This window comes from Crocodylus porosus, unplaced genomic scaffold (assembly GCF_001723895.1).
Source record: "Crocodylus porosus isolate Cpor-Errol unplaced genomic scaffold, CroPor_comp1, whole genome shotgun sequence".
In the NCBI taxonomy this organism is placed as follows: Eukaryota; Metazoa; Chordata; order Crocodylia; family Crocodylidae; genus Crocodylus; species Crocodylus porosus.
Window position 1 is genome coordinate 35,806,631 of NW_017728886.1, and position 16,866 is coordinate 35,823,496.

The following is a 16,866-nucleotide window of genomic DNA, read 5'->3' on the forward strand; positions in this document are numbered from 1 at the left end:
ATCTTCCAAGGTCCCTTCCAGCCCTAATGTCTATGAAATCTTACATGTTGTGAAAATCATTATCTTCCTATGATGTTTTCAATGGCAAAGAAAGTGATACCAATGTATGTGGTTACCTAGCTAAGAGCAGATAAAACAGCCTATGTTTAAGGCACTTTTTGTGGCCCTTTCTTCATGTGGGGTGACCAGAGAGGATCCTGAATAGGACTGCTCAGTCATGGTAGGAACTGCTGAATTGCACCCCTGTCTCAATCCAGGTGCAAGACAACCGTCAAACTACTACTGCCTGCAGGAAGATTCATGCCTGGAGACTGCCAGATTCATCAGTTCTGTCTACATCACCACTTATCCATTGCCATAGGGCTTTTGGATGTTGGTACAGGAGAGTGTGTTGTTTCCTGTGGTAGAAGCCTGCACGTGACTGTTTAACATGAGGAACCTGGTGTGCAGAAATAACAAAAAGTCTTGACAAGGTGGAGATCTGAGCCCAGTGATGAGGGAAAACCCTAGATGACAGGAAACCTCCATTTTGTTGCAGCCTTCTTCCATCTTTACAGTCATTGAGGTCTTAATATCTCCTTCTCCCTGATCCGCTGTTGAGGACTTGTGGTTTGAACTATGGTTTGTCTAGAGCCTTCCCTCAGGCCTGCTGACCACAGGTGACCCTAATAGCAGCATGAAAATCTGGGCAACTGCTCTGAGGACCATTGGGAGCCTGTCCACCACAACAAGATCTCAGCCCATGGAGAGAAATAGCTGTCACAAACATCTAGTTACACAGAATTCGCTGGACGAAAGGACTTTGTAAATAATAATAGTCATCACTAACAAAATAATGCAATATACTGAACTTACTCTTTGGCATTTTACAAATAAAATGTCTGTCAAAACTGCAATAATAGACTCTCCAGCATCCATCCGAAGCATCCATGAAAACACAGTTTTTACTAGAAAAAGTTGAAGGCTCGCCTTCTTTCCAGTTGACAAAATCAACTGCTTTGTTGTTTATCCATGTCCATTCATCTAAAATTAAAATGATAAGTACAAAATATTAAATGACAAGGTTGACACTGAACTAAGGAATTGGTAAAATCAATACCTTACTATTACACGATTCAACGATTCAGTTTTCCTCCCACAGCAGAAAAAGACACTCAGCTAAGGATGTCTTCTGCCTGAGCTTTAGCAATTTGAATATTAAGCCCCATTATCTATGCTGTCATAGAAGAACATAGTTAGTTAATGCACTATTACACTATTGTACTAACTGTACTGCCAGGCACACTAAGTGTGTTAATGATTAAAACTAAAGAGACCTTGAATTTGCACCAGAATTTGCACTGGGAGCCCGTAGTAAAGGTGAAGCTTAATATTGTCTCTAAAGTTCTTTGGATCCTGGCCTCCAAAGCATGCTAGTGATTTTGACTCTGACTATATCCAAGACTGAAGAACATCTCATTTACCACGATCTGCTCAATTATTTAACTCTGCCTTATTTTATCAGGCCAAACTGAATAACATCATTACCTATTCAGGTCACTACCACCTGTCTCTTATTGATTGCAGGGAAGCCCAGGTCCTAAAACTAAAGCTAAATAGAAACTTGTTTGTATCATAATTTTGAATGGAAATTTTTGAGTTTTCGGTGGAGTGAAACAAAACCTGAGTAACTATGCCTAAAAAATAAAATAATATAAAATAAAATGATTCAGAAATGCTACTGTAGTTTCCCATGGAAATGTGTGTTCCTATACTTAATGCAATAGACTCCCCTGCCTAAATAAATATTTCTTTATGCTACACAGCCTTTGCTGTTGATAAGCTGACCCAAAAGATCATGGAGAGATCCATCCAGCTGGGGAATCTTGCCTATTTAGATTCCTGTGTTACATGCTTTGGGTGTCAGAATTTGAAAACAAGTCTATAGCTCTCCTCCTGGTATCTAAGGTTATCAAGAAAAACAGAAACCCTTGAAGGTCCTACTGATTCAGTTTACCTGAATCCCACCTCCTGGAGCCCAATTCTCCACCAGTCTTTGCAGATCCAGCATCTCATAACTCCAGTGCCTCTCAGCTTCTCCATACCCCAGCTTTTCAACAGGCCCTCACATATCTTTTCCAAGCTCTTTGGGTATTTTTACACATGTTGTGGGACGCAGCACTGGGAGCATGAATTAGCAAGCCATGCCAATTAAAAGTGCTTATATGTCACATGTATCAGTGTCACTGGGTAGCCCCACACTGAAAAAATGGTGGTGGGGTGCTTTAAAATAAAGTTCATTGAATGTGTTTTATTTCAAAGCACCCTGCCTCCATTTTTTCAGAGAGGAGATATGTGATGACACAGATGCATGTAATGTGCCAGGCTGCTGGAGCACGTCAATTTCTGTGCTCCAGCAGACTCAATTCATTGAGTCTGTTCCATCTCATTAGATTTCCCGAGCATTGGAGCAGGCTCTGTGCATGTGTATAGGAGATTTTGATACCTGGCTCTCCCAGAACCAAGCCCCCAGCTCTGACAATAGGGCTGTGTGAAGCTTTGGGTGATGATTCAATTCGGAGGAGATTTGGCCTGATTCAGTGCCTGAATCTCTGAATCAAATCAGGGGACCAGTTAAAAGGTCTGAATCAATTTGAAGCTCTCTGAATCTTCAGAAAAGACTCAGAGAGCTTCGATGATTTGGACAGTCCCCAGTGGCTGCAGCAGGGAGCTGCAGATGGACTCTGAGCTGTTAAGTAGGGGGAGGGGACCATGGGTGGACCCCTGCCAGCCCCCATCCCCTCCCTGCTCCCTCAGCCCCCCTGACCCCCACCTCCCCATGGCTGCCCTGCCCACCCCAGCTCCTAGCCCTTTAAAGAAAAGCCCCAGTGCTCACCAGGTGTGATGGCAATCCTGGCTGCCCCCCATTGTTCCCCACTGCATGGGGGGCTCTATACAAGCCCCCTGAAACTCCTCCCACTCCCCCAGCCCCGCTCCATGGCTTCCCTGACCCCTACGGCTCTGGCCCTTTAAGAAAGAAAGAAAAAAACAGAGAAAAGCTCCAGGACTACCATTCCTGCAGTGGCCTCAGGGCTTAGGGGGGCTCATGTAGAGCCACCCACCTGGCATGGAGAAGTGGAGGGAAGTGGGGGGCACCTCCCACAAGCTGGAATGGTGAGTCTGGGGGTTTTCTCTTTTTTTTTCTTAAAGGACTGGAGCCACAGTGGGCAGGGCAGCTATGGGAGCCTGGGGGAGCAGGAGGTGGGATCAGGGGGCTCATGCAGAGCCCCCCACACAGCATAAGGCAGTGGAGAGCAGTGGGGATTGCCCCCTGCCCAGCAGCATCCTCTGAGTCAGGGATTTTTTTTTTCCCCCAAGTGCCTGGAGCTGGGGCAGGTGGGGCAGTCATTGCCGGGACTGGGAGACCAGGTAGGGGGTGAGTCTGGCTGATTCAGAGATTCAGACATATTAATTCGGGACATGATCTGAATCACTGAATTGAATCACTGTTGCCTGAATCGGCCGTATGCGAATCCAAAGTGAATACTAGCTGCTTCGCACAGGCCTATCTGACAAATCCACTGGATTTATTTTTTCCTTTCCAGGGGCCTTGCTAGACCTTATGCTGTAAACCAAACAAATGTTAATTGACTTAGTGTTATTTGACTCAATGGAAGCAGTCACATGGTAAGGCAAAAACCCTGCTCTGACTGCCTCTCACTTGAACAGCTGTGACTTGCTAATAGAGGCTTAGTGAGGAGAGGCAGGACTAAGAGCTAAGGGAAGGACAGGCTTGCTGCTCCCACCAGGCAGAGCAAGTGCTGCAGCCCCAGAGTGCCCAGGAGCCACAGTGCCTCCTGCTGTCCTTGGACTGCTCTGCTTCCAGTTCTCCTCCTGTCAGGAGGAGAGCAAGCCAGTCTAAGCAGTGGGGCTCCCTGCTGCCACTCACACTGGTTCTGCTCCTGCCAGAAGCAGAGCAAGTTGGTCCAAGCAGGGTGAGAGGCAGTGTTGCCCACAACGTGGATCAGCCTACTCTGCTCGCAGCATTGGGGATGTGGTGCCACCCTCCTGCCCCCCTTGAAATGGCTCAATCTGCTCCTGGCTGGAGTCCATCAGTTTACCTCTGAGTATTTATTTGCAACTAAATATTGAAAATTAAATTATTACCATCCACGTTTTTGTACATTCCTATCCAAAACTGGCTTGAATCACTTGCAAATGCATGCAAGTGATTAAATAGGAAATTCATCTCAGCTGAATCTTCTATAGTAGCCAATGAGGAACCTGAAAAACATTTATAAATAACTAAGCATAACTCAAGCAAGTTTCACCATTCTATATGATCCACTCTTTGAAACAATAATTATGATCTGATTTTTTTAAGACTGACAATACATGCAAATTGACTGAATCTTGTAATTGATGTTGCACTGAAACCAGTAAATTGTCCAGGAATACATCAACAGCAGAATATAGCCCCTATGTTCTAATCTTTGGAATAAAAGTGCCTTCTCTTCAAGGTAATTTTTTCACTCCTCAATGTAGTTTATCAACAGTCCCAGAGAACACAGACAAATAGCTTCAAAACAGATAAATACAAAAAACTCACATTTGTGTTCCCTGTGCTTTATGAAAGGGTAGCAGAACCCAGCTGATAGGGGAAGGAAGAACAGGCAGAACAAGATGTATAGAGACTAAACTACAGATGGGGAGAAAGGAAAAACAAGTCAAAAGAAGCAAAACTAGTGTGCAAGCAGCTAGTCATTTAGTAACTGAGGTTATTGGTGAATGTATGGGAAGTACACTTAGGCACTTAGGTACGTGTAACGGGGGCCTTCTCGGAGCTGATTTCCCTGTGGCCTGCCCACCTGTTTCTGGGCTAACCACATGCCTTCTCGCCTGCTATGCCTTGTTGTTAATTATTTAATTGATATTAATAAAGCAGGAGGCTGCCCATTTTTTGCCCCACTGCCAAAAACGGGCGTTATCTGCAGCTCCGTTCCCCCCCTACACTGCAGCCCAAGCCTCACAGATAGCATCCAGATTTTATCCATATCATCGGCCCCGCACTGGGCCCCAGAATCCTACTAATTGGACCCCACTTAGATCCTTCCATTCAGGCAGCCTATTCTGCCTTCATTCCCAGCTGCATAGCTTCCTGAGCTTCTCCCCCTTATGGGTATGGTTCCCCCCGGGACATGTGGCCACTAGCCCTGGCCCACCTCCAGGCCAATCAGAACCCCAGCACCTCAGCTCTTGGGCATTCCTCATGGTGGGCCTCTGGCCTTTCGACCCTTCTGCTCCTGGCCCCATTGTGGACTAGTCAGGGGATGTCAAGACAGGTTTGAGTCTATGGCCCCACTCTACTGAGGTCCTCCTTCCAGACCCTACAAGGGGGTAACAAACCCAGTTGTGGGGGCTAGGGATTAAGGCACCCTGACCCACCTTTTTACCAGGGTGGTAACTGGCCTGGTATTTCCTGGGAGCTCCCACACCACTGAGAGCCCCACCAGGCCACCCACTCCCAGCAGGTGCAGTTTTAGGTCATACCCAGGACCAGGAGCCTCCTGACCATCCCCTACAGCTCCTCCCTTACCTCCAGATGACACCAGCACCCCTGCAGCCAGGCGATGTTGTTGCCTGGCCTTCCAGCAGCAATATGCCCTGTTTATATGGGCAGCCCTGGATCCAAAATGGCTGTCCTAATCACGCACCTGCTGGCTGCTAGCTTCAGGCCCTTAAAGTGACAGGTACAAACAGTGCCCTGCCACAGTACCATTCAAAGATGGTAGAAAGGAACAGCAAGATGTAAGCTAGTTTGCAATGGGTAATAGTTGGTACTAAGAAAGAAAAATGAAAGTTTTTCAGAGGAATAGTGTATTTACTTCCATATTACACACACCTTTCCCCCAATACTCAGCCCTTCAAGTGTTGCATGTCTTAAGCAGGGAAACAGATTTTCTGTGCCTGAACAGAATCCCTGTAACGGTTTCTGCTTCTCTCCTCTAGCCACGTGGAGGGTGGTTGGAATCCAGTCCTAAGGCAGATGCCAATTTACCAGAGGCTGTGAACATTCAGCCATGGTGATTCCATGCTATGGCAGGGAAGACACTGGTAAATCTTTTGTTCTTAATTCTGCTTTGCCAAAAATAAGGTACATATCTTATCTGGGGGGATGTGGTATGAGATATATATGCTGCTTTCTTCCACCCAGGCTTCATAAAAAAGTTTTTCGGTTCTTTAGTCTGAAAGGGAAGGGGAGAAGAGGCACTACTTTTCATTCCCAATTTCCCACCAATTCTCTCAAATATTTCCTTTTGACACTTAGTATTGCTGACCAGTTGGGGGGGGGTGTTTGTTTTTTGTTTTGTTTTGAGGGGGGGTGTTGTTTTTGCCTTGAATATATTATCAATTTGCAAGGAATGGAAACATATTTCTCTGGAGTCCTACCAATATCCTCCATTGTTATTTCCTAATAAAAGCTGACACCCACCTAGTCGAACACATTCCATGGAAGCTCCAGACCAGTTTTCTTTAGATGAGACATAAATGTAGTAACAATGACCACGGAAGGGAATCCAGGATCTGCCTTTTTTCTCTGCCGGACATTTTCCAGGGAATTGCGGTGGATCAGGAGGGGGCATAACTGTTAAGAAACCATGCTTTATTATAAAACCACTACTCTTTTATAAATGTGAAATCAGGGAACACACACATTATCAATAGTCACATTCCTTTCTATTCAGTAGCAATATAACCAACTTATCATATACACCCACACCCACACACATATATATATACACACTTACATGGGAGGTGTATATGTATATCAGGTGTTTCAGAAAGTAATGGCAATTTTGAAATAAACCCACTTTGTGTGTAATGATCATTTATTGGACCACATCACTTCACCACATAGTTGTAAACAATAGGTGTATTCAACAATGCCACCATCAGTGTGTTCCCTGCTATTGTTTTGTTTCCCATTCATTACACATAAAATGATTTTATTTCAAAATTGTTGTTACTTTCCTTCTATTATTAATCAAGTCAAGCTACCACGGCAATTAAATCTCAAGCTCCCTAACTGGAAGTACATGTTTGGCCTAAATGAAATCTGTTGCTCACCATCAGACCGTTTACAGACAGAGAAATGCTCTTCATCACATGAGCCTGTCTTCCAGGAACCATCCACATCTAAATAGACACAGGCTGTTTTCTTTTTTGGTTCCTCAGGGGCCCATTTCTGGTACTTTAGTTTCCAGTTATCAGTCCACTTGTAAAATCCACCAGTCTAAAAACAAATGGAAAGTGAACTAACACAGTATCCAAAAAACCTACCTTAGTAGTGCTGAAAAATCAGGTTCTCAATTGTTAGGAAACAGTAGAAAGAAGGACCCCATCTTATTCCATAGACAGAACAAGTAATGACTATTGAGCAAACTGTGTGGAAGAGGCCAAGATAGAATTCCAATTCTTAGTGGTGAAATTCAATCGCCTGTACCAGCCTATTTCTTTTTCATCCTGGCCTTATTAACTACATGACTTCCATCCTCTGCGGCATATCATCCCACAGCCTTACACATTACAGCACCCAAGACATTGATTAGCAAATGTCCATTCAGCACACTGAATGAGGTAGGGGTCCCCGTGGCAAAAATAGTACATGACTGTGCAACTAACTTTGGTATCAGAATGTGTATGCACTAGGGACCCATGCAAAGGCTCTGCAGTTGATGTTCTTAACATTCTTTCCTTTTGTTTTTGTTTCTTCTGAATAAGTAGTTAAAAGAAAAAAAACTTTGATCATGTGGAACTATATTAATGACCACATGATGCAGCAGCAGGGTGAGAATCTTTAGATTCACAGACCTCAAACCTCCACCACTTGAGTTAATGGAATAAGTAATAGCACCTGTACATTGTTATCCTTTGTATTAGCTCATTTCTTATAGAAATGAGCCTCCCATTTTGTCTCTGGATTTCACTACCTATTTGTTGACGGTAGAGGAATGTTGAAACACAGGAATACTATAGCATGCCCACTGCCCCTACACATGCCACTCCCTCATCCCAGTTTCCTCCATGTTCCAGTATCCCCAATCCCAACCTAGCTCCCCTCTCAGTCTTCCTATCTCTGTATATTAATCCTATTCTTCCCTCCACCCAGATCCCAACACAGCTTCAGCTCTGTACAGATCCAGTTCTCCTACCCTCCTCTGGTCTTCTTCTCTATATCCCCACATATTACCCCTCACAGAGTATGGAGCTTATTCCTGCTCCTTATTTTCTCCTCCCTGTGGTGAGCAAAAGACATCTAGAGAGAATACAGGAAACCCATGCCTGCTTTTGGTTATTGGGTCTGGCATCACAGAAGGTTCTGACTGTCAGAAGGAGCAATTACAAAGGAGAAAAGTGTCCTTGGCTTAGCCCTTGCAGTCTTAGTCTGCAGTAGGAACCAGGATCTTTGCTCTCTAGGCAAGCTGCAAGCTCAGTCTGGTCATACACAGATACTGGGAAGGCTTTGAAAATGCCTGATGCAAAAGAAATGTTAAGAAATATTGATGGATTTTAGCTACCAAAGTCTTGATGGATTTTAGCTACCAAAATCCATCAAGTCTACTTACTACCTACAAAGTGAGATTTTCTGTGGTTCAGGACTTGGCTGAATTGGACAGTTGTTCACAGGGAGGGTTAAACTCATCTCTGCAACTGGCGAAACCCCTTGCCTGTGTGATTATATGTATTTGCTTCAAACCATGGGAGCACTAGTTCTTTTCAGTGACATGGTTATAAAAATAAAGAATGTAAGCAAGATGAGAAATGCATCTCATTGCTCTGGAACAAACTGGTGTAAATTTAGGCCAGGATGTTCCCAAGCCAATGCCAGACATTTGGGTTATGGTTGTGTTGGCTGCCATGAACGAAGCCTCAAACGGCCAGCTGGTAAATTCCATTTTGCCAAAGTTTAGGGGAACCAATGAAACCCTAAGTACATGGCACTGGCTCAGATCTGTGGGATACCCAGGCAGTTAGGGAACACACTGGTTCACTGAATCCCTTTAGCAATCCCCACTGGAGTACAAAGCTGCTTCCACTCTGTGAAAATTCCTTCTAGGTGAATGTCCCACCTGCTTCAGTGAATTAAGCCTTAAGGTTTTGGGACACCCTCCACTACTTTGCTAAATCATTTCTATGAAGAAAGACTATTCATCTCCTACCCATTGCTTGTTTATCCCTTTCTTGATCCCACAATTCCCTGGCATCAGCTCACCATGCTTTCTTCAATGCCTTCAACCTCCCACTATTCCTATAGCTTCTACTCTCCTCTCAGCCTCCTTGCAACTCCTTTTCTACAGATCCTCCATCATGCTCACAGCTTGTCTCCTTTTTATACACCCTTTTCTCACATCTCATAGACATTAGGGCTGGAAGGGACCTCAGAAGATCGTTGAGTCCAGCCCCCCGCCCAAAAGGGCAGGAAGTCAGCTGAGGTCATAGGATCCCAGCAAGATAGGCATCCAATTTGCTTCCAATTTGCTCTTGAAGGTAAATTCTCCCTATTTCTCTTCCTTTTCTGGATGCTTTTGAAGACTAAAATCATTAGAAACTCAGTTGGTCAGAGCATCCTGCTAATAACAGCAAGGTCACAGGTTCAATTCCTGGTTGGACTAGATGGTATGTAGAGGCCCTCTTCCAGCATAACTTCTCTATGATAACAAAGAATTCTTGCTCATGCTTAGTGCCCACTATAAGACAAAAGGGTGCAACAGTAACGGTTCTTGAAAATCAAGACAGTAATAGTTCAATGACAAATGTGGCAGAAGTATTCTGACATGAAGTATATTTGATGTATTTACCACATTGCTGTTGAGACCAATCCACACAGGCTCCTTAAACTTTAACGTGTGCAACCACAGGAATGATTGGGTATAGGCATCTAAAATGCTGGCAAGTTCTGAGTGTTCAGCCTTGCAGTTTTTGTGTGCTTCTTCCCAATTCTTTTTGGAACTGATGATGGAATAGCTACTGTTACCATACTGGATAAAGCCAGGTATGGGAACTGTTGTTTGGCGATGTAGTTTAGGATCTGTAGCAAAATAAGAAAATAAAGGAATAAATGGTTGTTTCATAGTCTATGCAACTATTGTACCACTGAACAAATGTCTGCAGTTTTAAAATGATTAAGAGAGGTAACACTAATAAAAATCAAGATGCAATGGGTGGTAAAACCATCATTTCAATGACAATAACCATGACTCAAAGAGCTTTAATAAAAAGTTGTAGCCTTTGGCTCTTCAGCTACTCTGCTCCCAACCAAGACTTCTCCATGAAGTTATACCCCTCCTCTGTGAAAGTATGCAGTACTTCCATAAATTTGTCTGTTAGAATAAGTACTAAGCAACTATGCAGGGGATTAGAGGGGAGAAACTTCCAGGTTGTGATCCCTTGTGATCCTATGGCACCCAGGATGTATGGCACTGGTGGCTGCAAGGCAAAACACCCACCATGAGAAAGTGAGAAGAGAAGGGTTTGGGAGGGGTGCATGCTGCTCCAGCTGAAAATATGGTCTAGGCAAGGCTGCAAAATCTGGTGTATCAATAGTGTAGACAAGGCAGACCAAACCTCAATTTCTCAAGGTAAAAAAAAAAAAGAAAGAAAAACTATTTATGTACCCTCTACCATGATTTATCTACAAATCAGTGACCTTTTCCCCTCTTACAAAATCTTAAATAAATCTCTCCAAGCAAGCCTTCCTACCCCTCCTGAGAGCTGGCATATAAAGGGGTTCATTTTCCTCCCTCCCAACCTTAGCCCTATCACCTCTTTCAATCCTCCCATCCAATATACAAGCCAAAAACAATTCCCTCCAAACAGCATTCGTAACAACCTTCTGCTGAGTTGTGGCAATAAGGACTTCCCTCTGCTTCATAAAAGTCTTGTTGGTTGCAGCAATGGGAAATGCCCTCTGATCTGCTGGTCAAGGTGAGGAGGGATCAAGCCAAACTGAAGGTGGAATAAAGCCTTGATCCCTTTACAGTTGTGTCTAAGATTAGTTCAGATGGGCTACATGACACCTGCTGGCTTTTTCTACAGGCCAAGCTTATGCAAATATTAGAGCAGGATTATCCAACCTGTTACACACAGGCCACAAATGGCACAGGCAGCTTCTCTGTGGGGCACATGGCAGATCAGGAAGGGACCAGGCAGCAAAAGACCAAATAGGACAGGAAACAGAAAGCAGAGAAGCAGATTGGCCAAGGATCACAAAGTAGGGAGCAGAAAGCTAAGCAGCCAGTTTGGCAAAGGAAGTAGATTGGAGCGGCACTAAGGAAGAGTGAGGGGTCTTTTTTGGCATCCATGGCAAAAATTATTAGTCTCCCTGTTTGCTTTGTCAAAATGTTCTTGAGCTCACATGAAACTGTGAAACATATTTCACTTAGAGGCCAGAGCTGATGCAGAGTATGTGGAGAGCTAGAGTTCAATCCAGAAGGCAATCTAAACATCAAACCATTTTCTCATCTTTATTTACTTAGAAGAATGGCGAAGGAGCACTCACCTGTATTTCTCTGGCATATGTAGCTTTTGTTAGCCTGACAGTCTGAATCTTTCCATTTCCCTGCCTCTTCAATATTTTTGTTTGTCATAAAGATGCAGTCAGACTAAGAAGGAAAATGATACATTAAGGAGCACGAAGAAAACAACAAACAAAAAACACTTCTTTTCTTCTCACATCTGAAGACCAAGCTATCACAGACAGGTCGATCAAGCATCTATTTTTTATTACTTATACTCCCTCAGGGCCATGTAATCTAGTCTTGTAATAAGCCATTTCATATTTGAACAGGGCTTATATTATATTGTTCTAGCTTTACCAAATAGCACCTTCACTCATGTTCTTTATTGTTGTAGAGCTGTTGTGTGAGGCTCCTTCAGTTCAAATTGCTTGTCATTTTTTATTGTGAAAAAGGTATTTTGTCAAGATGATAAAATAGGAGCAAAAAAGTAGAAAGGCCAGCCATTAGTCCACATTAACCATTTCATTCACAACTGAACAGTACTCTGTTATGTTCTGCAATTAACAGTAAGTTGAGATGATGATGGGGAAAACCTCTTAGCCTGCAGTGGAGTTATTCTGAAGATAGATCTAATAGGGAGCGAGATCTAATAAAATGAAAGATAGAATATAAAACAAAAATAGGAGACCCTGATTCTTCCTCTTCTGCCTTTTTTTTTAAAAAAGGTATTTCATGTAATTGCATTAATGTGCAAGATCTATGTAATAGGGAATATCTGTAAATCACATTTATAAACACAAACCACCTGTTAATAGTTTAGTAAATTCTAATGGATCCTTGTGATACTCCACAATTACTCAGCATTAGCATATCATCTGGAAACCTTTAATTATAGGAATCACATGACTAGTCTCAGTTGAGTCACCTGGAGAAGTGTTTCCAGTTTTGGCCACCTCAGTTTCAGAAAGAGGTAGACCATTTGGAGAGAGTCCACCAGAGAACAACAAAAAGTGATAACAGGTCTGGGAGACGGGACTTGCAGGCCACAGCTAAAAGAACTGGCATTTTTCAGTCTGGAAAGGAAAAGACTGAGGGGGAATTTGATAATAATCTTCAAGTGGTTGAAGGGTGGCTATGAAGTGTATGCAGATAGATTATTCTCTGCAGTCAAAGGGATAGGACAAGGAGAAACAATGTTATATAGCAACATGGGAAATTTAGGTTGGTTATTAAAGAACTTTCTCCCTTAGATGGTTGTGAAGCATTGAAACAAATTACCCAGGGATCCTCGGAAGTGTTTAAGAACAGGTTGTTCTAATACTTATCTAGGTTGGTTTATACAGGGATGATCTTGCCTTGAGCAGGAGGTTGGACAAGAAGACCTCCTGAGGTCCCTTCCACCCCTACTTCCCCATGATTCTATGATACTAAGTTTGTGAACTAATCACTGGATTTAAGTCTGCAGAATATTGGCCTTGTTCCAATCATCTTCTCATTAAGATTCATACTGCATTCCAGGGATAGGATAAAGGATAACTTACATTTTTTTAAAAAGCCCTGAATGTTTACTATCTCAAAAATACTGATTTTAAATAAAGAAGTGTCCAACTATCAATACAGACCTTTTTAAAAAATATTTCAAATTGAATTTCCAAAAACATATAAGATGACCATGGTAGTTCTGCTTTCAACAATTAATATACTGAATTCCACAGACATTAAATTGTGTGGGTCACACACAGTTTGATCTACCTACCAAAATTGTAATGATTTAATGATAACTTGCATTAAATATTTACCTGATAGCTATAATCTGGATAACCATTTGCCCAGTTTGTATAAGAGACACCACTTCCATCCGTCCATAGGAACAAGTATTCATGATTTATATCATTCATTCCAATCCAGACCTCATCTGTAGCATCCTTTATGAGGGTGATAAGGAAGGCTAAAAGAAAGCAAATAGTTTTACAAATAGGGAAACTAAATGCACTTTCCCCCAATCACTGACAATACTGATTTCCATAACAGTTAAATCAGAAGCTCAATGTTGCTATCTTTGTTCATACTGAACAGTATGCATATACATGCACATTACCATTATTTGAAGGTTTGAAATTTAGAAAATCAAAACAAATTAAAAAAAACTCAGTCACATTGAATGAAATTGATATAGTGGCAGCCACAATCTATAATCTACTATTATGCTGAAATTGTGCTTTTCAAACTTAGGCAAACCATTGATATGTATATTTAAATTTATTCAAGCTACATATGCATCATCCATCATTAAATGCAACTTTTCATATAAGCAATAGTAGTAAGATATATTACAGAACTGCAGCTGTATTGTTTTTTCTTTTTTGGTCTTTATTTTATGGCTGTTCCATGAGACTAGTTGACCTCTTTATCTCGTCCATTATCAAAAAATGTACACACTATACCTTGCAGTTCTGCACTTGATACAGTAACCAGATTGCCTCCTAAACTGATACATGTAGTCCGTGCAGCATGCCATGACTGTGCTTCTTTTTTAATGCTATCAAATAATTTGAAACACTGAAAAAGAAAATGTTGTTGAGGTTTGGATGCCATGTTGTTGGTTCTCTTGCAAACATACAAACAAACAAAACAATTTCATTCTAAACAAACATATTTAATAGGTTGCATCACACAGGAAGTCAGACTAGGTGATCTAATGGGCCCTTTTTGGCCATGAAATCTACAAATCTAAAAAGGAAAGGATGTGGAATCAGAATATAGGAGTGAAGAGGGAACACTTTGGCAGGGTGGCATAGTGTCTGTTAAAAAGTTTGGTTGTCAGTAAGCAACTTGCAACTTCTCAATAAAAAACATTTTCTTTGGATGGCAACCTTGTTATACAACATAGCAAACTCTTTACAATACCACTGTGCAATGGTACTTACAACAACAGTGACAGATAGGATGAAACAAGGGTTTATGTAAACAAGTCATACATTGATTGTAGAGCAGAGATACAAGTATTTGCATAAAGATCCACCTTTTGTGTATAAGTAGGTCATTTCAAAGAAAGAAGGCATGCTTTGTATTATCTAATTTTGCATGCCTCCTTTTTGGAAAAGGCTTCTTATGGGTAAACTTTGTTCCTCTAACCCAGTCTAATGAAGGAACAACTTTACATTCTTTCTCTGTCAACTAATAGTCAACAATTTTGTTCAGAGAACATGGTTTGGAACAGGTAAGCACTACAGCACAAGCAGAATATATTTGCTTAACCGTGTCATCTTTCAAGGCCAGGGCCAATGATCCTATGCCGCAATGTAATGTAAATCTATTTTATATAGCAACATAAATTATACTGCGGTAATGTAATAGCAAATGTGTATTTTTCCCACAGTAGGCTCACCAGTAGATGGCAGGGAATCAAGTAAGACTTTATGGTTGTGGGTAAATGTCACATTTCTCCCAGAAGAAAGCCTTTTATCCTGGGATCCCATAGATGTACAAGTCCACTGAGTTATGCAGGATTAAAGTGGCTATTGTTTTTTCCACAGGACACCACAATGTATGTCTGTAGGGTTATTATGGGTCAATCCCTGGACAATCCAGCCAGGCTACTGACCACCTACTGGCAAAAGAGCAGTAGTACAAGTTGGAAGGGCAACATGCTAAATGGCGATGTTGCACCTGTTTTGATGCATGTCAAACTCCTGGAAAATCAGGCCTGGGTTAAATGAGACATCTATTTACAGTCTGCTTGCCATGAGCAAGTGATTATTCCAGGATAAGGTGCAAACTGATGAAATCTGGCCATGATAACTTACAATGGTGCAGATTTATCCCCAATCTTTCAAGAAGAGTACTCCCATGTATGGGATGAAGTTACCCCAGTTCAAGAGTTTGCATCATGAATCTCCTATATTTTTATACTGGTATAATGCTGATTGCATCAGAATTAAGGGTCACTTCTTCCTGACCCAAAGTTAAGTGTTAGCAAAATGTTTTTTAGGACTAGGGCCAAAGAAATAATATTTTAAAGGTATTTAGGTATCTAATTCCCTCTCATTTCAGAATCTAAAAACTTTTTAGAAGTTTGGATTGAAGTTATTTAAAACTTACAGTAATTCACAAATCTATTTCTCGGTGCTTCAAAACTGGATGTGGCATCACCAGAATGGTCTTGTCAGACAATCAGAATATATCTTTGGATAATCTAAATTCTCAGTACAAAGCTAAACAATGAAAATAAGAATCTCTTTGTCTAAGTTCAATTCCTTTTCAAATACAATATGCTGGAGACATCTGTTACTGTACCTTGTTATTAAACAAAAGCCAATTTTCAGGGCATCCACCCAGAGGTACAGGTGATGTAGGAGCAACTGTTGAACGAACAGTCCTGTTTAGCCTTTCACAGATGAAGAATTTGCTGACTCCACAGTTGAGATCATTCCACATTCCTGAGTACAATGGATGAGATTTAGATGGAAACTAAATTCTATCCCTTCCCTAGACAACCAAGGTATAGAAGGTAGAGCTGTTTTGTTTTTTTTAATTTGTCCCTCCATCCTCTTCCCCCAAAATTCAGTGATTCACATTCAGCAAATATGCAGCATGGGGAACATTTTTTCTTTCTTACCATGCCTCTTGAAGCATCTCAAACTGCTTTGAGGTGCCGCAACAGGCACATGCATGCTTGTCTGGATGCACCCTCAGAGTTCTTCTAAAATTGTTTTGTTTTAAAATTGCTCATTTGTTCAATTAGGGTTTCTCTTTTCCTTTGATAAAATCCAGCTCTTCCTGGTGGCTGCACTTGGGCCGGGTGGGGTGGAGCAGAGCAGGAGGCAGCAGTGGCCCTGAGAGGGGAGCTACGGGGAGGCTAGAGCCAACTCCAAAATTCACCATAGCCCTGTCCATAGCCCCCCTCCTCACAGCCACCAGGAAGAGCCCAGTACAGCCCCCAGCACGCTCCCACAGTGGCAGCCTGCCCTCACCCTGCACACAGATCTGGGGGGCACATGCCTCCCCCAGGATGCATGCAGTAGTAGCAGCTGCACACCCCCAGGACTCCCAGACAAGCCACAGCTCCATCCCATGCCCCACCCTGGCTGGGCAGCACCTGCCCCTGCCCCAGTTCCACTCCCTCCCCCACCACGTGGCCTCGATCTGGCCCCCCCACACACCTTCCCCTCTACAGACTGACTGGCTAGCCGCTGCTCTTCAAGATGCCTGGTTGCACACCTGGCTATGTGCATGCTTCAGCTGTGCACTTACATGTGGCATTTATTGGGGGGATCTAGTGGCCTGTTACAAACTAGTCAGGGGGGATCAGCAGGCACTGGGGAAGTCCCTGTTCCCCCGAGCACTGCCAAGAGTGACCAGGCATAAC

The 16,866-nt window shown here is 42.6% G+C and overlaps 1 protein-coding gene across 1 annotated transcript in view; it reads right to left on the reverse strand.

Moving 5' to 3' along the window:
• Positions 1–16,866, reverse strand: part of LOC109308157 (macrophage mannose receptor 1-like) — a 61,826-nt gene that overhangs the window by 8,607 nt on the left and 36,353 nt on the right. Inside the window, exons 20-28 of the mRNA XM_019532457.1 lie at positions 15,795–15,937; positions 13,943–14,057; positions 13,298–13,446; positions 11,540–11,642; positions 9,840–10,069; positions 7,108–7,273; positions 6,473–6,625; positions 4,147–4,263; positions 856–1,023 (exon numbers count right to left, since the gene is read on the reverse strand). Of these exons, the coding sequence (XP_019388002.1) occupies positions 856–1,023; positions 4,147–4,263; positions 6,473–6,625; positions 7,108–7,273; positions 9,840–10,069; positions 11,540–11,642; positions 13,298–13,446; positions 13,943–14,057; positions 15,795–15,937 (1,344 nt within the window). The remainder of the gene's footprint in view (positions 1–855; positions 1,024–4,146; positions 4,264–6,472; positions 6,626–7,107; positions 7,274–9,839; positions 10,070–11,539; positions 11,643–13,297; positions 13,447–13,942; positions 14,058–15,794; positions 15,938–16,866) is intronic.